At 58.7% G+C, this 19,126-nt stretch overlaps 2 protein-coding genes and 1 long non-coding RNA gene across 9 annotated transcripts in view; 1 reads left to right on the forward strand and 2 right to left on the reverse strand.

Annotated features, from left to right (window-relative positions):
* On the reverse strand, positions 1-2,254 carry LOC139825902 (uncharacterized). The gene is made up of 2 exons (XR_011736060.1): positions 2,169-2,254; positions 1-1,595 (listed from the first exon to the last, which is right to left on the reverse strand). It is a non-coding gene; the product is annotated as an uncharacterized lncRNA (long non-coding RNA).
* ZNF687 (zinc finger protein 687) lies at positions 2,193-15,853 on the forward strand. Of its 4 annotated transcripts, none has more exons than XM_065857511.2 (9): positions 2,193-2,325; positions 7,492-9,728; positions 10,687-10,865; positions 11,553-11,729; positions 12,731-12,893; positions 13,107-13,403; positions 13,487-13,599; positions 13,835-13,976; positions 14,068-15,853. In XM_065857511.2, exons 2-9 carry the CDS (start codon positions 7,512-7,514, stop codon positions 14,539-14,541), a joined length of 3,762 nt encoding a protein of 1,253 aa, XP_065713583.1. In that variant the 5' UTR covers positions 2,193-2,325; positions 7,492-7,511; the 3' UTR covers positions 14,542-15,853. The 4 variants fall into 4 exon arrangements, with proteins under 4 accessions (XP_065713583.1, XP_071656515.1, XP_071656516.1 ...); XM_071800414.1 differs by lacking the exon at positions 2,193-2,325 and adding an exon at positions 2,341-2,598; XM_071800415.1 differs by lacking the exon at positions 2,193-2,325 and adding an exon at positions 5,898-6,110.
* PI4KB (phosphatidylinositol 4-kinase beta) overlaps positions 15,794-19,126 on the reverse strand; it is a 15,927-nt gene continuing 12,594 nt past the window's right edge. For all 4 annotated transcript variants that reach the window (XM_071800418.1, XM_071800416.1, XM_071800417.1 and 1 more), the window contains 5 exons: positions 18,624-18,747; positions 18,282-18,547; positions 18,030-18,162; positions 17,764-17,884; positions 15,794-17,105 (listed from right to left, as the gene is read on the reverse strand). In XM_071800418.1, coding sequence (XP_071656519.1) covers positions 16,924-17,105; positions 17,764-17,884; positions 18,030-18,162; positions 18,282-18,547; positions 18,624-18,747 — 826 coding nt within the window. In that variant the 3' untranslated portion in view covers positions 15,794-16,923. The remainder of the gene's footprint in view (positions 17,106-17,763; positions 17,885-18,029; positions 18,163-18,281; positions 18,548-18,623; positions 18,748-19,126) is intronic.

Below are 19,126 nucleotides of genomic sequence, written 5' to 3' on the forward strand. Positions count from 1 at the left end.
TCTGGAGAGGCAGTGGATTTAATTCGGGAAAATGAATAATTAAACTCTTGAAGTGCCTTAAAGTGACTGTTCTCTCCCTATCCATCGGTGACTGACAGCGGGATGGACCAGAGATGTGCGGGATGGACCAGACCCATGTGGGATGGACCAGAGATGTGCAGGATGGACCAGAGATGTGCAGGATGGACCAGACCCCTGTGGAATGGACCAGAGATGTGCAGGATGGACCAGACCCATGTGGGATGGACCAGAGATGTGCAGGATGGACCAGAGATGTGCAGGATGGACCAGACCCCTGTGGAATGGACCAGAGATGTGCAGCATGGACCAGACCCCTGTGGGATGGTCCAGACCCATTTGGGATGAACCAGACCCATGCAGGATTCAGCAGCTGAGATCCCAGCAAGAAAAAGGGGGGACCTGCCACTGCAGACCCCCCAAAACCATCCAAGCGAAGCCGGGGCCTCAGGGAGGTGCGACCAGAGAGGGAACGAGCAGCGGAGAGATTCCCCGAGCTCACAGAATGTGGAGGAACCAACCGTAAGGAGACAAATATCCCAGAGCATCACCGCTTGCACCCAGAGCTGCCCTCCCGCAGTGCTGGGGGGGCTGAGGAGTTCGGTGCTGGGTTTTGGGAGTTATTTCTCTCCCCAAAAGAACCTCCTGGAGTCGCGCAGGATGCGGTGGGTGCTGGTTAAACAAGAACCGGTGTTTCTGTCCTTCCCCGCACACCCTCTGCTCCTTGTGAAACCCGAGACCGCTCGCTGTCCCTTCCTCCCCCTTTTTTAACCATTTTTATCCTTTTCCCCCCTCTCAGCTCCATCCAGGGGCTCCTTCCCATCAGCTCAGCGCCAAACCGGGGTCCCTGGTGCGAGGGGACGGCGACGACGTTTGTGAATTGTTCCGGGTGAGCAAATTCTGAGGGGATCAGGAGGCAGAGAAACATCACACACTGTGATTTGGAAACTGGAGCACGGAACAAGTGGGATCCGAGCAGGCTCCGGATTGCGTGAGGTGTAAACGCTCCTTCCTCCATCCCCAAAACCAACAGGGGATGTTTCCCATGAGGAGGAGAAAAGCGGCCGGGGGAGATTTAGCACCATATCCATAGATTTTAATTTCAAATCCACGGGCGCGGAGTTAAATAAACACAAGTGCTCTTAACGTGAACCTCCATCGCTCTTCTGTGTTCTCTCTTCGCGAGCTGACAGAATCCCTTCTGCTTGTTGTGTTAGCAAAACTAATTAGGTCTAATTAGTTCTGGATGGTAGCGAGGGGCGGCCGATGATGCTGGAGAATCTGGTGCTGCTGTGGATCCCAGGACGCGGTGCTCATTAGGACGTGGTGCTCGTTAGGACGTTCCCAACTCGTTTCTCGCCTAAGAGGGAAACGCTGTTTGGAGATGGATTGAAAAACCCCGTCCTCGTGTAGATTCAGCGTATGGGGGTCGCCAGCCTGTGTTTCCCAAAATCCTGCTGCGTGTTTCCGCCTGAGCTCGGTGTCAAATTAATGATAACGCTTTAAATCCTTTCCCCTCTGAAATCTGGTTGATTTTCCCTCTGGTCGGATGGTAAAACAACGCTGTTCTGCATCACCTGCCGAATATCAGCTTGGTTTCAGCATCTCATTGTGGGAAGGAGCTCTGGCCGCTCTCGGGGGTTTTCCTTTATGGAGCAGAGCGAGACCCAACCCAACCCATCTAAACCAAACTCATCGAAACCGCGTTTCTCACCCCAAAACAAAGCAAAGCTGCGTGTGTCTCGCACAATCCACGGGACGTGCGCTTGGTGGAGTCGCACGGCTGCCGTGCCGCGGTTTTCCCCGCGCCGGGGGGCAGATGCTGCCGATCATTCCCTCTGCATCAACCGCTTTTCTTCCCTTGCGCACCAGTTGCCGCGGAGGATTTGGAAGCAGGGAAACGGAGAAAAGCTGCGCCAGGTGCTACGAGTTTGTCGCTCGGGGAATTTACCCCCGTCCTCCCCCCTCGGGCTCCTCTGTATATTGTATAACACCCACCGCTCGTTTGGCTCATTAAAACCCCTTCTCACCGCTGACACCTCCGCACAAAAGCCACGGCTTTTTAGCAAGGGCTCGGTTTTAAAACAGCGCACGAGAGGCAGCGATTCCCTCCCGCCTCAACCTGTTGTTGCTTTGTGTTTTGCAGGTACCTGCGGCGGTGGATTTGTTGTCCTGCGTGGCCGCGGAGAGGCCGGGAGCAGCGGCGCAGGGCCAGGCTTTGTCCGGCGTTTCCTCCGTGCCTCGGAAGCTAATCCCGGCCGTCACGTGGTGCCGGCGGCGCAGCCGTTCCCGCTGGCCTCGGACGCGGTGAGCAGGGCCGGGGGCTTAAACCCGGCTTAACTTCATCCCGGAGTCGCCTTTCCGCGGGTGATTTTCCTCGTTGTTTCGGCACGAACTCGCCACCGAGGGTCAGGAAGGGAACAGGAAAAGCAGCTTTATAAAAATAGCAAGCCCTTGAAACAGTCGCGGCGTTCGGCCTCTTTTGTGCCAACCGCAGCGGCTCCCGCTCGCCCGGTGCCCCCCGGTCCCGGCGCCGCATCCGCGCGGTGGGGAACCCGGTGGGTGCTCTCGGCGCCGAGGGTGAGTCTGCAAACCCCCGTGTCGCTCCGGAGCGGAGTTTTGCTCGCGACGCGCGGCTTCCGCGGCAAAGCGGGTCCCGAAAACCCCGGGAGCGCTTTAGGGGCGTCCTCGGGGTGCGTTTAAACACAACCCAGCGTGGGAGACGGGGAATCGGCGTCGGGAGGAGGATGCGGAGCGGTGACGGGTGAGCGGTTGGATGAGCCGATGGCACGAGGGGTGTTTGAAGCAGGGAAAGGGGCTGCAGCATCCTCGGCTCAAACAACACGAGCAGATAAGCTTTGCTTTCCAGGGAGGCTTGGCTTGTCTCCTTAGTTTAGCTGCGAGCCTCGTTAACTCATGGGGTTGCTGTGATCCCCTCAACCAGACTGATTGGCGCTCTGCGTTAGCCCAGCCCAGGTTTTCCGCCTTGTTAATCCCAGCTTGGTGTTAGTTAGTCTGAGCTTCACCTGCGACAGTCCCTAGGGGTTAATCTGGTGCAAACACCTGAGCTCGGTTGGATTTGGGGTTGAAACACCTGGGTGGCTGCAGGTGGAATTTGCTCTTCGGAAAGGCAGAAACCTGAGCCTGGCAGCCTTAAAACTGCGTCCTATCCCAGCTAAAACCCAGCACATCCCAGGTTTAATTAGGTGCTGATTGCACCTGCGTAGGGCAGGTGGTTCTGTGATTAACGCAGAACTGGCTCTTTCTGCCCCAAAGCGAAAGGTGGGTGCTGCGGTTTGTGTTTGTGATGCTGCTGATGGGCTTTGCGGATCTCAGCCTAAGTCCGGGCTTTGCTGGGAGAGCAGCTGGTTTTAGCGCAGCCTTGATGATTTGGGTTTGAAACCCCCCCTGTAAGGTTGGGGTGGGTTGGAGGGAAGCGATGGATGGTGTTGCTGACATTAGGAGGCACCGAATGGCTCCGGATCACGGGCACCGGGTGCTTGGGGTGGGAAAGGGGGATCTTTGGGGTCAGAGCGGATCTTTGGGGTGGGAAAGGGGGATCTTTGGGGTGGAAAAAGGGGATCTATGGGGTCAGAAAGGGGATCTTTGGGGTGGAAAAGGGGGATCTTTGGGGTGGAAAAAGGGGATCTTTGGGGTCAGAGCGGATCTTTGGGGTGGGAAAGGGGGATCTTTGGGGTGGGAAAGGGGATCTTTGGGGTGGAAAAAGGGGATCTTTGGGGTCAGAAGGGGATCTTTGGGGTGGAAAAAGGGGATCTTTGGGGTCAGAAGGGGATCTTTAGGGTGAGAAGGGGATCTTTGGGGTGGAAAAAGGGGATCTTGAGGTTGGAAGAAGAGGATCTTTGGGGTGAGAAGGGGATCTTTAGAGTGCAAGAAGAGGATTTTTGGGGTGGAAGGGGGATCTTTGGGGTGGGAAAAGGGATCTTTGGGGTGGAAGAAGGGGATCTTTGGGGTCAGAAGGGGATCTTTGGGGTGGAAAAAGGGGATCTTTGGGGTCAGAAGGGGATCTTTAGGGTGAGAAGGGGATCTTTGGGGTGGAAAAAGGGGATCTTGAGGTTGGAAAAAGAGGATCTTTGGGGTGAGAAGGGGATCTTTAGAGTGCAAGAAGAGGATCTTTGGGGTGGGAAAAGGGATCTTTGGGGTGGAAGAAGGGGATCTTTGAGGTGAAAAAAGGGGATCTTGAGGGTGGAAGAAGGGGATCTTTAGGGTGAGAAGGGGATCTTTGGGGTGGAAAAGGGGGATCTTTGGGGTCAGAAGGGGATCTTTGGGGTGAGAAAAGGGGAACTTGAGGTTGGAAGAAGGGGATCTTTGGGGTTGGAAGAAGGGGATCTTTGGGGTGGGAAAAGGGATCTTTGGGGTGGGAAAAGGGATCTTTGGAGTCAGAAGGGAATCTTTAGGGTGAGAAGGGGATCTTTAGAGTACAAGAAGAGAATCTTTAGGGTGAAAGAAGGGGATCTTTGGGGTCAGAAAGGGATCTTTAGAGTGCAAGAAGGGGATCTTTGGGGTGTGAGAAGGAGATCTTGAAGTTGGAAGAAGAGGATCTTTGGGGTGGAAAAAGGAGATCTTTGGAGTGAGAAGGGGATCTTTAGAGTGCAAGAAGAGGATCTTTGGGGTGGGAAAAGGGGATCTTTGGGGTGGAAAAAGGGGATCTTCGAGGTGAAAGAAGGGGATCTTGAGGGTGGAAGAAGGGGATCTTTAGGGTGGGAAGGGGATATTTGGCATGGGAAAAGGAGATCTTGAGGGTGGAAGGGGGATCTTTGGGGTGGAAAAAGGGGATCTTTGGGGTCAGAAGGGATCTTTGGGGTGGAAAAGGGGGATCTTGAGGGTGGAAGGAGGAGATCTTTGGCGTGGAAAGAGGATCTTTAGGGCGGAAGAAGGAGATTTGGGGCAGAAGAAGAAGGGGATCTTTGGGGTGGAAAAGGGGGACCTATGGGGTCAGAGAGGACCTATGGGGTGGAAAAGGGGGATCTTGAGGGTGGAAAAAGGGGATCTGTGGGGTCAGAAGGGATCTTTGGGGTGGAAAAGGGGGACCTATGAGGTCAGAAGGGATCTTTGGGGTGGAAAAGGGGGATCTTGAGGGTGAAAGAAGGGGATCTATGGGGTCAGAAGGAATCTTTGGGGTGGAAAAGGGGGATCTTGAGGGTGGAAAAAGGGGATCTATGGGGTCAGAAGAAATCTTTGGGGTGGAAAAGGGGGATCTTGAGGGTGGAAGAAGGGGATCTATGGGGTCAGAAGGGATCTTTGGGGTGGAAAAGGGGGATCTTGAGGGTGGAAGAAGGGGATCTATGGGGTCAGAAGGGATCTTTGGGGTGGAAAAGGGGGATCTTGAGGGTGAAAGAAGGGGATCTATGGGGTCAGAAGGGATCTTTGGGGTGGAAAAGGGGGATCTTGAGGGTGGAAGAAGGGGATCTATGGGGTCAGAAGGGATCTTTGGGGTGGAAAAGGGGGATCTTGAGGGTGGAAAAAGGGGATCTATGGGGTCAGAAGGAATCTTTGGGGTGGAAAAGGGGGACCTATGGGGTCAGAAGGGATCTTTGGGGTGGAAAAGGGGGATCTATGGGGTCAGAAGGGATCTTTGGGGTGGAAGAAGGAGATCTTGAGGGTGGAAAAAGGGGATCTATGGGGTCAGAAGGGATCTTTGGGGTGGAAAAGGGGGATCTTCGGGGTGGAAGGATCTCTCTGGTTTCAGGCAGGATCCCAGAGCAGGGATTTTCACACATGGAGTCCGCCGGGCTCTTAACTTAGAGCCGGGACGCAGTTGCTCCCATCGGGGCCGTTTCCACACAAAGCCGATGCTTCTCGAGCTCGGTTTCTGCGGGAAGACGATTCAGAGCTCTTAACCACTGAGGTTAAAAATACCCAGCACCGGCTTCGTTTCACCCTAGAAAAACAGCGCTTTGCCTGAGGAAATAGGTGTGTTTTGAGCTACCGAAATACCCTGGCTCTTCCCATCCCGTCCCCTTGCCAAGCGACTCCAAATTGTGCTTCAGAAGGGGCTGAATAGGGCACGTTAGACTTGGGATTTCTAAGAACAGCAAAACAAATCCAACCCAAGCTTTGTGGAGCTGAGACCGGTACGTAAATACCATAATTCCTACTGTAAAGCTTCTAAACCAGAGGTGGAGGATCCAAAACGTATCCTGCTTGTAAAGCGGGGATGATACCAGGAGATGCGCTCGGCCAAGGTCAATGTTTAAAGGCCAAAAAAAGGCCAGAAACGTGGGCTTTGGGGGGGGTTTAACTGAACCACATGGGTTAAACCTCTGCCTGGGCTTTGGGGGGGTTTAACTGGACCACATGAGTTAAACCTCTGCCTGGGCTTTGGGGGGGTTTAACTGGACCACATGGGTTAAACCTCTGCCTGGGCTTTGGGGGGGGTTTAACTGAACCACATGGGTTAAACCTCTGCCTGGGCTTTGGGGGGGTTTAACTGGACCACATGAGTTAAACCTCTGCCTGGGCTTTGGGGGGCGGGTTTAACTGAACCAAGCGGGTTAAACCTCTGCCTGGGCTTTGGGGCAGTTTAACCGAACCACACAGTTTAAACCTCTGCCTGGGCTTTGGGGGGGTTTAACTGAACCACATGGGTTAAACCTCTGCCTGGGCTTTGGGGGAGTTTAACTGAACCACATGTGTTAAACCTCTGCCTGGGCTTTGGCGGGGTTTAATTGAACCACATGGGTTAAACCTCTGCCTGGGCTCTGCGGGGGTTTAACCAAACCAGGCGGGTTAAACCTCTGCCTGGGCTTTGAGGGGGTTTAACTGAACCAAGCGGGTTAAACCTCTGCCTGGGCTTTGGGATGGTTTAACCGAACCAGGTGGGAATCCCTCCCCGCAGCTCCCCCCGCAATATTTGTCGTCCCCATCCCATCCAGCGCGGGGACAGCCGCGTGTCCTCCTAAACCAGACCCTTTCCTGCTGTCTAAGCCGCGTCCCCGGCTGCAGCTTAATCCTGGGATTCCATCCCCAGCCCGCGGCGCCGGGCGGGACGTTGTTCCCTTTGTCTGTGCCGCAGCTTTGGAACCTGTTGCCACATCTCCCCTCGGCCTCCCCCGTTTCTCCTCCCTTCCCTCCCCAGCCTGCTCAAGGTCTCTTAGATATCTGAGCCTCCTGGATCCCGTCCGGCCGCCTTCCCCGTGAGCCCGGCCTTGGGGCGGCCTTGGGGAGGCCGGACGGGGCCTGCGTCACGTTGGGTGATGGATTGCGACCCGCTGATCCTTGTTGTCGGTGGATGGCGATGCGGATCCGTCCGAACCGTCCGCCGTCCTGGCCGGGGATCAGCACCACCACCCGCAACCAAACGGAGCGAAAAAGGGGTGAAAAGCGGTTCCCAGGGGGTTTTGCGCTTTGTGTGGGGCTCTAGCGAACCAGATTTGCATCCACGGCTCTGTTTTGTGCCTCTGGTGGCTTCACCCCTGTGCCCACGGTGCTAACGCTCGTCTCTGTTTCTTGCAGACTCCGCCGCATTCCCCACCATGGGTGACATGAAGACCCCAGATTTTGACGACCTCCTGGCAGCTTTCGACATTCCCGACATCGACGCCAACGAGGCCATTCATTCCGGCCATGAGGACGCCGACGCTCACATCAAACAGGTCCCCGTGGAGCCGGGACCCCCCGACCACGTCCTCCCACACGCCGACATCACCGCCGTCAGCGTCATCGTGAAGAACACGGTGTGTCCCGAGCAGCTGGACGCCCTGGACGGGCGCAGCAAGGATGGACACGTCCTCGGGTCCCGCTTGCTGCAAAACGGCTTCGGAGCCACCGAAATACCCCGGTCCCCCCCGGCCAGGTCTGCGGAAGCCTCTTCCAACGGGGAGTGTTGGGGGAAAGAAAAAGGCCCCAAACCCTTGGATATTTTCTCCCATTTTAGCCCCGACCCCAACGAAGACAACGCCGCCAACCTGATCGACAGAGCCCGCGAGTGCAAAGCCAAGGAGAAATCGCTCGCCGTGCCCTCCCTCTCGCCATCGCCCACCCCGGCGCTCGACTGCAAGGAGCCCATGAGGGAGGGCGCCGAGAACATGGCCCCCACGTTCCCTGCGGCCTTCGAGCCGGGCCAGGCCGGGGGTGCCGCGTCCCCCGCCACCATCGCCTGCATTAAGAAAGAGGAGTCGGACTCAGAGGAGCCGTGCAGGGAGGGCAGCCCCAAGGGCCTGGCCGCTGCCTTGGGGGACAGTCCCTTGGACCACCTGAAATCCGTCACCGTTCGCTACGCCGCCGATGATTCTCCCATGGCCGCCTGGCCCGGTTCTGACCCAAATCTTGACGGCGGCACCGGGAACGTCACCGAGGTGAAACACTCGCCCGTCAGCCCCCGCGAGCCCTTCTACAAACCCTCCTCGCCCGTTGTGCAGAGCCCCAGGCTCCCCCAGTCCCCAAAGCAGCTGGACGGCCTCAAGGAAGAGCACCAAGTCCTGGAGAAGGTGATGGGAAGCCCACAGAGCATGTCGAGCGCCGAGGAAGAGGAGGAGGAAGAAGACAACAACAACGATTCTCCTTCTTCCAACTCCTCGCGGCCCCTGAAGGTGCGGATCAAAACCATCAAAACGTCTTGCGGCAGCATCACCAGGACGGTGACCAGGGTGTCGTCAGATTCCGAGCCGGGCTCCGCCAAGGGCCCGGCTGAGCAGAGCTCTCAGGATGCGGCCCTCGAGGTGTCGGCCGAGAAGGATGAGGGGATGGCGCTGGAGGCGCCCAAGGAGAAAACGGAGCTTTCCAGCCCCTTGAAAACCATCGAGGGGCCAAAAATTGTCAGCGTCCAGCTCGGCAACGGCACCAAGCTCAAAGGGACCGTCCTGCCCGTGTCCACCATCCAGAACGCCAGCAGCGCCATGCTGATCGCCGCCAGCGTGGCCCAGCAGAAATCCGTGGTGCTGCCGGCGAAGACGGGCAAAGCCGTGGCCAAGAACATCATCAACCTGGTGCCGCAGAGCCTGCCCAAGGCCGACACCAGGACCAACGCCAGCACGGTGACGCAGACCGCCACCATCACCACCACCGCCAACCAGAAGGTCAACGGCACCACGGTGGTGATGGTGCAGCCGCAGAAACCTTCCCCGACCGTGGCGGGCACCGTCATCTCCCGCAGCCAGTCCAGCCTGGTGGAAGCCTTCAACAAGATCCTCAACAGCAAGAACCTCTTGCCCACCTACAAACCCAACCTGAACCCGCCGGCCGACGCCAGCCTGGCCCTGCCGCCTTTTGGCTACCGCTGCCTGGAGTGCGGCGACTCCTTCGCCCTGGAGAAGAGCCTGGCACGGCACTACGACCGGCGCAGCATGCGCATCGAGGTGACCTGCAACCACTGCACCAAGCGCCTCGTCTTCTTCAACAAGTGCAGCCTGCTGCTGCACGCCCGCGAGCACAAGGACAAGGGCCTGGTCATGCAGTGCTCCCACCTCGTCATGCGCCCCATCGCCCTGGACCAGATGATCGGCCAGCCCGACATCACCCCCTTGGTCTCGGTGACGTCCTTCCCCGCCAGCAAGGTGACCGGCGTGACGCAGGATGCCTTGGTGGCGGCCAACGGGGCGCAGGAGCTGCCCATCCTGCCGCTGGGCAGCGGCTCGGAGCAGAGCAGCTACAGCTGCTTCAGGTGCCTGGAGTGCAAGGAGCAGTGCAAGGACAAAGCCGGGCTGGCCACGCATTTCCAGCAGGCCGTGAGCACGGGGACGACCAGCAGCACGGTACGTGGGGGCCGGTTACGGCAAAACCTCGCCGGGGCTCCAAATGTGATTTGGGCAGCGCCCGCCTACATAAAACCTGCACGGGAAGGAAACGCAGGAGCTGGGGGCCCGTTTGTGACCGTAAGGGGCTGGTGGTGGTTGGCTGGGGAGGGATCGCGGCTCCAAGGTGCTGGAGCCATGTTAGAGCCGCGGGTGCTGCTTCCCCTTCTGCCGCCTCAAAGCACAAATGGAGTCTGGAGAAACCCCGAGGGGGGAGTGTTTGCTTTATTTTTTGATTTCCTCCCTCCTCGCGAGCCAACCTGGAGACCCCGGGCGCTCCCCCCTGCTCTGTCGGCAGCAGCGTCCGGATTAACGCCGCGAGCTTTCCAAGCCGAAGGGGAACGCGGGTCCGCAGGGGAGCCCTGTCCTCCCCACACCTTTCCCTTGTCCGGAGCCCCCGGTTTCCTTTGCTGTTTCCTGGTAACTCTGTTTACTCCGGAGCCGCTCCAACACAGATATTGAGGAGGAGGGAGCCCTGCGATCCCGTGTTCATCCCTGCTCGCAGGGAGGATTCCTCGCTCCGTCCCCTCCTTCCCTTCCTCACCTTTGCTCTGGGAATCGCGGCTTTTGGGGCAGCTCAGCCGTTTCTTCTGCTCCTTGTCGGCTTTTCCCCTGTGTCCGCATCCCGGCTTGGAATGAGTTTTGACGCTGTTTTGGCGGCTGGTCCCCGGTGAACCCTCAACACCCGTGATGTTTGGGACCTGTCTGCGGTGACGAGCCTGGAAAAGGCGTGTGAAACGCCCTCAGCGAGCCGTTGCCAGCAGATTGTCCCCTAAAACACACCTGGTAGAGTCCTGGTGCTTCTCTTCCCCCCTCTTTGGGTGTTACAGGTTGCCAGCGGGACGTGGAAAAGGCTGAAATAAAGCCCTTCTTGCCGTTCCACACCGGGCTGAGCCGCTCGCCGCTTCTCTCCCCGCAGGTTTGCACGACGTGCCCCATGATCATGTCCAACCGCTGCAGCTTCAACGCCCACCAGCGAATGCACAAGAACCGCCCGCCCCACGTCTGCCCCGAGTGCGGGGGGAATTTCCTCCTGGCCAACTTCGAGACGCACCTGAAGGAAGCGTGTCTGCACTTCTCCCGCAGGGTGGGCTACAGGTACGGCCCTGGGGACACCGGGGACAGCGGGGGACGGTCCCAAACTGCCACAGGGTGTTTGGGGGTCCTGTTCCTTCTCCCTGGTGGTGCCGAGGGTGAAGGTCTCGATTAGGGGAAAGGGATGTGGGGGACTCAGGGTGAGCATGAGCCAGCACTGGGCTCTTGTGGCCAGGAAGCCAATGGGACCTGGGGTGGGTTAGAAGGGGGTGCTCAGTGGGTCAGAGAGGTTCTCCTGCCCCTCTGCTCTGCCCTGGGGAGACCACACCTGGAATATTGTGTCCAGTTGTGGCCCCTCAGCTCCAGAAGGACAGGGAACTGCTGGAGAGAGTCCAGCGCAGCCACCAAGATGCTGGAGGGAGTGGAGCATCTCCCGGGTGAGGAAAGGCTGAGGGAGCTGGGGCTCTGGAGCTGGACAAGAGGAGACTGAGGGGGGACTCATTGCTGGGGATCAAGATGGAAAGGGGCAGTGTCAGGAGGATGGAGCCAGGCTCTGCTGGGTGACACCAGTGACAGGACAAGGGGCAATGGCTGCAAACTGGAACACAGGAGGTTCCGCTGGAAGATGAGAAGCAACTTGTTGGGGGTGAGGGTGGCAGAGCCTGGCCCAGGCTGCCCAGGGAGGTTGTGGAGTCTCCTTCTCTGGAGCCATTCAAACCCCCTGGACCCCTTCCTGTGGAACCTCCTCAGGTGTCCCAGCTGTGCCGTGGTCTTCGGTGGGGTCAACTCCATCAAGTCACACATCCAGACGTCCCACTGCGAGGTGTTCCACAAGTGCCCCATCTGCCCCATGGCCTTCAAGTCGGCCCCCAGCGCCCACGCGCACGTCTACACGCAGCACCCCGGCTTCAGCAACCAGCAGTCCAAGTGAGTGCTCCCCACACCTTGCTGGCAGAGATGGGGGGTTGAGGTTGGAAATTTGGGGGTCATTTCTTCTGTTGGGTGTTGGAACAGGCTGCCCAGGGCAGTGCTGGAGTCACCATCCCTGGAGGGTTGGACAGACGGACATGAGGTTCTCAGGACGTGGGGCAGGGACAGGGGTGGGTTGTAGTTGGACTCCATGATCTGGAGGGTCTTGTCCAACCAAAATGGTGATTCTGTGATCATGGAAGGGTTTGGGTTGGGAGGGACCTTCAAAGACCATCCAGTCATGGGCAGGGACATCTCCAACAGATCAGGGACATCCAACCAGATCAGGGACGTCCCCAACAGATCACGGACATCTCCAACAGATCAGGGACATCTCCAACTGATCAGGGATGTCCCCAATCAGATCAGGTTGCTCAGGGCCCCATCAAACTTGACCCTGGATGTTCTCAGGGATGGGGCATCCACCACCTCCCCGATCAACCTGGTTTTCCCACCCTCAACATCAAAAATTGAGTTTGGAGATGGGATCTTGGGGACGATTTCTCCCCCAAAGGGCTGTGGGGCATTGAACAGGCTGCCCAGGGCAGTGCTGGAGTCACCATCCCTGGAGGGCTGGACAGACGGACATGAGGTTCTCAGGACGTGGGGCAGTGCTAGGGGTGGGTTATGGTAGAACTTGATGATTATAAAGCTCATTTCCAACCTCAGCGACGTTTCTTGGCATCCTCTCCTCCTTCTGCGCGACGTTTTCACAGCGTTACAGAAAACCACGCTAAAGTATCTTTGTTCCCTCCTTACTCAGCACTGCACAAATCAATCTTTAGATACCGCTATCTCAGCGACCGTGTAGCAAACTGCATTACTCATCGTTTATTTCACTTTAATTAATATGATTCCAAGAACAAGGAGCGGGATACTGCGGGAGGACCTCGGAGCGCGGTCACACCGTACCCGGGGCTGCTCTTTACCCTCGGTACCGGTGTTTTCCCCCCGCCCAGGATGATTTACAAGTGCGCCATGTGCGACACCGTCTTCACCCACAAGCCGCTGCTCTCCTCCCACTTCGACCAGCACCTGCTCAACCAGCGCGTCAGCGTCTTCAAGTGCCCGGACTGCCCGCTGCTCTTCGCGCAGAAGCGCACCATGCTGGAGCACCTCAAGGTGACGCTCTCGCCGTCCCACCGCTTTCTTTTTAGACAAATATTGGAGAATTATCGCACGCCGGAGGCTGGGTTAAAGGGTGGGCAACCTGCTGATGCAGCAGGGCCCTGAGATCTGGTTGCCTTGTCCCAAAACACAATGAGCCTCTTGTTGCAGTTTGGGGTGCGTGGGCTTTGCCTTCCAGCCACCCTCACCACCCTCTCTGCTTTCCAGAACACTCACCAGCCCCAGAAGCCCAAGGAAGACCTGGCGAAGAAGGTGGCGGTCCTGCTGACACCCAAACAGGAGCCCGTTGAAACCCCCGTGTCCAAGATCTCGGAGGAATCGTCGTCGTCCACGGAGGAGGACGAGCCCCCCAGCTCCCCCGAGCTGCGCAAGACCAAGCGGAGCCGCTTCCAGCGCAAAACGAGCAACAAATCCAAGGGCAGCGGGTGGACGTGCGGCGTTTGCCACTCGTGGTTCCCGGAGCGCGACGAGTACGTGTCCCACATGAAGAAAGACCACGGCAAGGTGAGGAGAAGGACACCAGGGGGGTGTGGAGGGTTTGGGGAGCCCCCCGGCGCGGCGCCCACCCGCACCTTTGTGTCTCGCAGTCGGTGAAGAAGTTCCCGTGCCACCTGTGCGAGCGCTCGTTCTGCTCGGCGCCCAGCCTGCGCAGACACGTGCGCGTCAACCACGAAGGGATCAAGCGCGTCTATCCCTGCCGGTAACGCCGCGGATTTGGGGTGGCGCTGGGCGGAGGGGGCGACCGGTTTCCTTCTGGGAAGCTGGTGCGGGGAGGATAAAGCTGCAGGTGATGGAGATTTAGTAGGGGATAGGAGGGAAAGGAGGCACCGGGGGGGGTTTGTGCTTTCTAAAGGGAGGTGGATGAGCAGGTTTGGGATGGGGTGGGGATGCCGGGGTTCGGCTTCCATGGCTCCATCACCTTCTTGGCCCTGCAGATATTGCACAGAGGGCAAACGCACCTTCAGCAGCCGCCTCATCCTGGAGAAGCACATCCAGGTGCGACACGGGATCAAAGTGACCGACCAGCCCAAGAGCCAGGAGGTCGTGATCGCCCGCATCGGCACCGGCACCGCGCAGGTACGAGGCCCCTCGGGGCGTTCCCGGAGGGTTTGGGCGGGTTGAAGGTGTCCGAGGACGCGAGGAAACCCCTGACGCCGCCCTCCCGCAGGTGTCCGCTCGGAAGCGCAAACTTTCCTCGGACGAGGGCGACTCGTGCAGCGAGGAGCCCGACAGCACCACCCCCCCTTCCAAAACGCACAAGGGCGAGCGCAAGGCCCCTTTCCGCTGCCGAAAGTGCGGTTACCTGGCCAGCAGCTCCGCCGACTTCCAGGAGCACATCCCCCAGCACCGGACTGACGAGAGCTCCCACCAGTGCCGCGAGTGCGGGCTCTGCTTCACCTCCCAGGTCTCGCTCAACCGCCACCGCTTCATCACCCACAAGAAGAAGAGGAGCGCGGGGGAGCCGGAGGAACCGGGGCCGCGCAGCCCCCGGGACGGCGCCGCGCAGCACGCGCCCGACGGCAAACTCTCCTGCAAGGTGTGCGGCCGCTGCTTCGACACCCAGCTCAACCTCAAGACGCATTTCCGCACGCACGGCATGGCCTTCATCCGCGCCCGGCAGAACGCCAGCCCCGAGAACTAGCGCCGCCACCGGGGGAACCCAACACCTGTAAATAATGGGCATGGAGCCACGCTGAGCCCGTGTCCTCCGTCCCTCCTCCGGTTCGCATCGTGGAGCCGCCAAGAGAGAAGCTGATCTGCGCCGGAGCCTTTCGCTCGCCGGATCGCCCGGGGCACAAAGGGCCGAGTCCGGACGCGCCGCGGCTTCATGGGGAGACCACACGGTTTGTTCGCCGCTCGCTGCTCTGTCCTCGGCGTCCCATCCCATCCCATCCCGCCCCGCACCGCCGGTGCCAACCCCGGGCTCCTCTCCACCGGCGAATCGTGACCGCGGTCCCCGGGGCCACTTCGGCGCAGGACAGAGACGTCTGTGCTGCCAACATCCCAGCAACGTCCACCTTGTTTTGTTGTGTTAGTTTTAAGCTCCCCCTTCGAATGTTGCTCATTTGGGAGCCGGTTCCAGCCCCGCAGCCCCCAGGTCCCTTCTCGCTATCACCGCGTGGACTCGAGGTGGCTCGGCCGCTCCCGGTGGGGAGGAAGAAGAGGAAGAGGAGCAGAATTGGGGGCGGCGGAGGCCAAACGATGGAGACCCCACTGCCGAACCACTGACGGTGAGTCCGGGGGGAACCGGTGTCACCCGCTGGTGTCACCACCACCCCACCCGCGTCCCCGTGAGGGTCTCGATCCCTTTGGGGGAGAAAAGGAGCAAAACCCAGCCCCAAACGGTGTCGCTGGGGCTTTCTCATCATTTCCTTGTGAATAACCACCCGCTAACGAGCTTTGTAAAGTTGTATCATACACTAAAAGTAACAACCAGAAAACTACTGTTGTGATTTGGGGGGTGGGGGGGTTGTTTTTGGTGTTGTTTTGGGGTTTGGGTTGATTTCTGTTTGCTGGGCTTGGCCTTTGGTTGCTTTTCCTTGGCTTGAAGCGCTGGGTTGGATTCAACCAACGCCACAAGACACAGGGGGGTGGTTTTTAACCTCTAAAGCAACCAAACGCTTCCCAAAACCCCCTTTGTCCCCCCCTCCCCGAGCGTGTGGGGCCGTGAACGTGTAAATGCTGTTTAATAATAGAGAAGAACCTAAAGTTTCTACGACTTTTAGAGGAAGGAAACGAATCGCTTTGTAATCTCTTGGTTTTCAAGCACTTCAGTGCCTTTAGAGTGATTTCGGTTCAAAACGGGGGGGGGTTAGGGGTGGGGGGGGGGGGGCCGTGCTCTTTGTTTTTAGGGTCGTGCTGATGCTACAGTCAAACTCCGGGCACTGCAGAGCTCTCAGGTATCATTTATTCTTGTAGTAATAACGCAATTAATTAAACTTTTAGTGGTTTAACCCCTGCTGTGCCCTGTCTTGCTTACCTGGCCCCGCGGGGCTGGGGGGGGTGGGTGTCCGCCCCCCCCCCAGCACAAGGGTGTTGGTCCTGCCCCAAAAAAGGGGTTTCCCCCCCTCCACATCCCCATAGGGCTCCTCTGAGCCCCTCACTGCAACACGGGGAGGGGGGGACCCCCCTCAAAGTGAGGCCTGTGATCCCCTATGGCCGCGGGGTGGGGACCCCCCCGCCCCGTTCTGTCCCTAATTCCTGCCCCCCCCCACCCCAAGGTGGTTGGTGGCCACCAGGTTTTTAAAAAGAGAAGTGGGGTGGGGTTTTTAATGCTAAAGAAGCAATGGGACAGATTAGTGCTAAACAAAGAAATGGGGGGGACGCTGCAGCGGGACGGGGGGGATATGGGGGGGGGTCACTGCTCTTAAAGCAAAAATAGGGAGCGGGGAGGGGGGTGGAATTTTGGGGGTGCAGCGCTGGCTCTGCCCACCCCCCCCCCAGCCACCCCAGTGGGGAAAAGGGGTCAACCCCCCCGCCCCTAAGGAAAAGCAGCAGAGAAATTATTGCAAAAGGGACACAGAGGGGGGGGCACAGTCCCAAATTCCTGGAACGGAGTCAAACCAAAAGGTGCTCGAGGGGGCGAGAGGTGACAGCCGGGGGGCACCAGCCCCATGTGGGGGTGCGAGAAACAAAAGGGGCGGCGGGTGGGTGGCAAATGGGACCGTGGGGGGGGGACATGCGGGGGTCACCGTGAGCAGCAGCTCGAGTCACAGCAGATGCCAAACGGGGGGGGCCAGGCCCATGTCTGTCCCCCCCACCAAGGTCCTCAACGTCTTGCGGGGACATTCAGGGGACATTCAGTAACACTGATGGGCGCGCGGTCCCTGGCCCCTCGCTGGCGTCACCCCCGCGCGACACCGTTACCGCCTGATCCGTTTTCGCTTGGATTTTGGTTTCTGGGGTTGGTTGTTTTTTGTCGTTTCTTTGCTTTCCTCGTTTCATTTGGTCGAGGAGTCTTGGCCAAAGCGGCCCCGGGAAGAGGCTGCGACGTGATGTCCTTGTCCCCCACCCCGAGGAGCCCTCACATGATGCCGTTGGTGAGGTACTGGAAGCCGTCGTAGAGCTTGGTGGTGATGGAGCGCATGCTGCCGTCCACCATCTGCTCGATCAGCAGCTGCAGCTGCTCCTCCGTCATGTTCATGTGGAAACGCTCCTTCAGGTTGCGGATGGTGGACGAGCCGTGGAAACAGGGGAGCTGCGACCCTGCGGGACACAGGGACACGGGTTGGTGGCTTCTGTCCCCCTTTGTCACCATTTATGGCACTGGTTTTGGGCGCTCATGGAGAAGAAGCCCAGTGCTGGCTCAGCCCACAGCACCCGCTGTTCCCAGCTGGTCTCCCATCCAAGCACTGACCGGGCCCGACCCTGCTTAGCTTCCCGGATCAGACAAGATGGGGCATTCTCAGGGTGCTATGGCTGTATAGATTACATTATGTATATCTATATGTTCCCCAATATATCCTGATAGTATGTGAGATAAACCCTTTTTTCAAGGGCAAAGCAGAGGGGCAGGAGAACCTCTCTGACCCACTGACCCCCCCTTCTAACCCACCCCAGGTCCCATTGGCTTCCTGGCCACAAGGGCCCAGTGCTGGCTCATGCTCACCCTGCTGGCCCCAGGACCCCCAGCTCCCTTTTCACTGCTCCAACAGCTCATTCCCAACTCACACTGGAACCTGGGGTTGTTCCTGCCCAGATTCCAGACTCTACCCTTGCCCTTGTTCTATTTCATTCCATTTCTCCCCCCCAGCTCTCAGCCTGTCCAGGTCTCTGATGGCAGCACAGCTTCCAGTGTCACCCACTCCTCCCAGCTTGGTGTCACCAGCAAACTGGCTGACACTCACTCTATTCCTCCTCTTACCTTGCTGCATGATCTCCACGATCTGCACCACTTTGTCCATGTGCTTGCGGGCAGCAATGAGCCCCTGCAGCATCAGCATCTTGTAGTAGTTGAACATGTCCCCGTCCAGCCCGCCCATGACCTGCGGGGCATTTTGGGGGGGGGTCACTTCAAACAGACACCCCCAGTGTCCCAGTCCTGAGAGCGGCCGGGCCGAGGTGGCCCAGGAGCCCCCGAGGGTGACAAACCCGCTGCAGCGTCACGTCCCATCCCCTCCATTCACTCACATCCACGAATTCCGTGGTGAGCTTGAAGGCCGACGTCTCAAAGCCGAGATTCCTGGGGGAGCTGGACAGGATGAAGCCGAAGTCGATGTGGATGATGTGTCCGTCCGCATCCAGCAAGATGTTGCCGTTGTGCCTGCGCGGGAGAGGGGAACCGGCCCGTTAAGCTTTGCGCACGGCGCGATTTCCCCGCCAAACCCAGGGACAAAATGATGGATCGCGGGGAAAAGCCGCAATGGCACCGCGGGGACTCGCCTGTCCTTGACCTGCAGCAGGTAGCACACCAGGCAGTAACCGGCGCAGCTCTGCACAAAGTTCCTCTGCGCCGTCAGGAAGGACTCGGTGTTGTAATTCCCGTGTTCCTGCAGGAAATAATCCAGCAGCGAGAGCAGCGATTGCTTCTTGATTTGGTGGATGGACACGGCGTTCACCACGGGCTCGATCATGCCGCTGTCGGCGGAGATGACGAGGATTTTGTATGGCTTGATCCAGAGCGGGACGCGCTCCTGTTCCCAGATGGACTGCGGGAGAGAGCGAGAAAATCCCTCAGGGACCCCCCCGGGCGGTGCGGCCCCCACATGGCCCTCGCCCCCTCACCTGCAACTGCTTGAGGACCTGGAACGCCAAGAGCTCCTGGCGCAGGTCATCCCCACACTTGACGATGACGGAGAGGAGGCGCCAGGAGGGCAGGTGGCCATAGGGGGACCCTTCACGGATCCTCCTGTGGGGAATCACAGAACATGAGGGGTTGAAGGGACCCCAAAGCTCATCCAGTGCAATCCCCCCGGAGCAGGAACACCCAGCTGAGGTTCCACAGGAAGGGGTCCAGGGGGTTTGAATGTCTGCAGAGAAGGAGACTCCACAACCTCCCTGGGCAGCCTGGGCCAGGCTCTGCCACCCTCACCCCCAACAAGTTGCTTCTCATCTTCCAGCGGAACCTCCTGTGTTCCAGTTTGCACCCATTGCCCCTTGTCCTGTCACTGGTGTCACCCAGCAGAGCCTGGCTCCATCCTCCTGACACTGCCCCTTTCCATCTTGATCCCCAGCAATGAGTCCCCCCTCAGTCTCCTCTTCTCCAGCTCCAGAGCCCCAGCTCCCTC

The sequence above is a fragment of the Patagioenas fasciata genome, chromosome 30, assembly GCF_037038585.1.
Source record: "Patagioenas fasciata isolate bPatFas1 chromosome 30, bPatFas1.hap1, whole genome shotgun sequence".
Lineage (NCBI taxonomy): Eukaryota > Metazoa > Chordata > Aves > Columbiformes > Columbidae > Patagioenas > Patagioenas fasciata.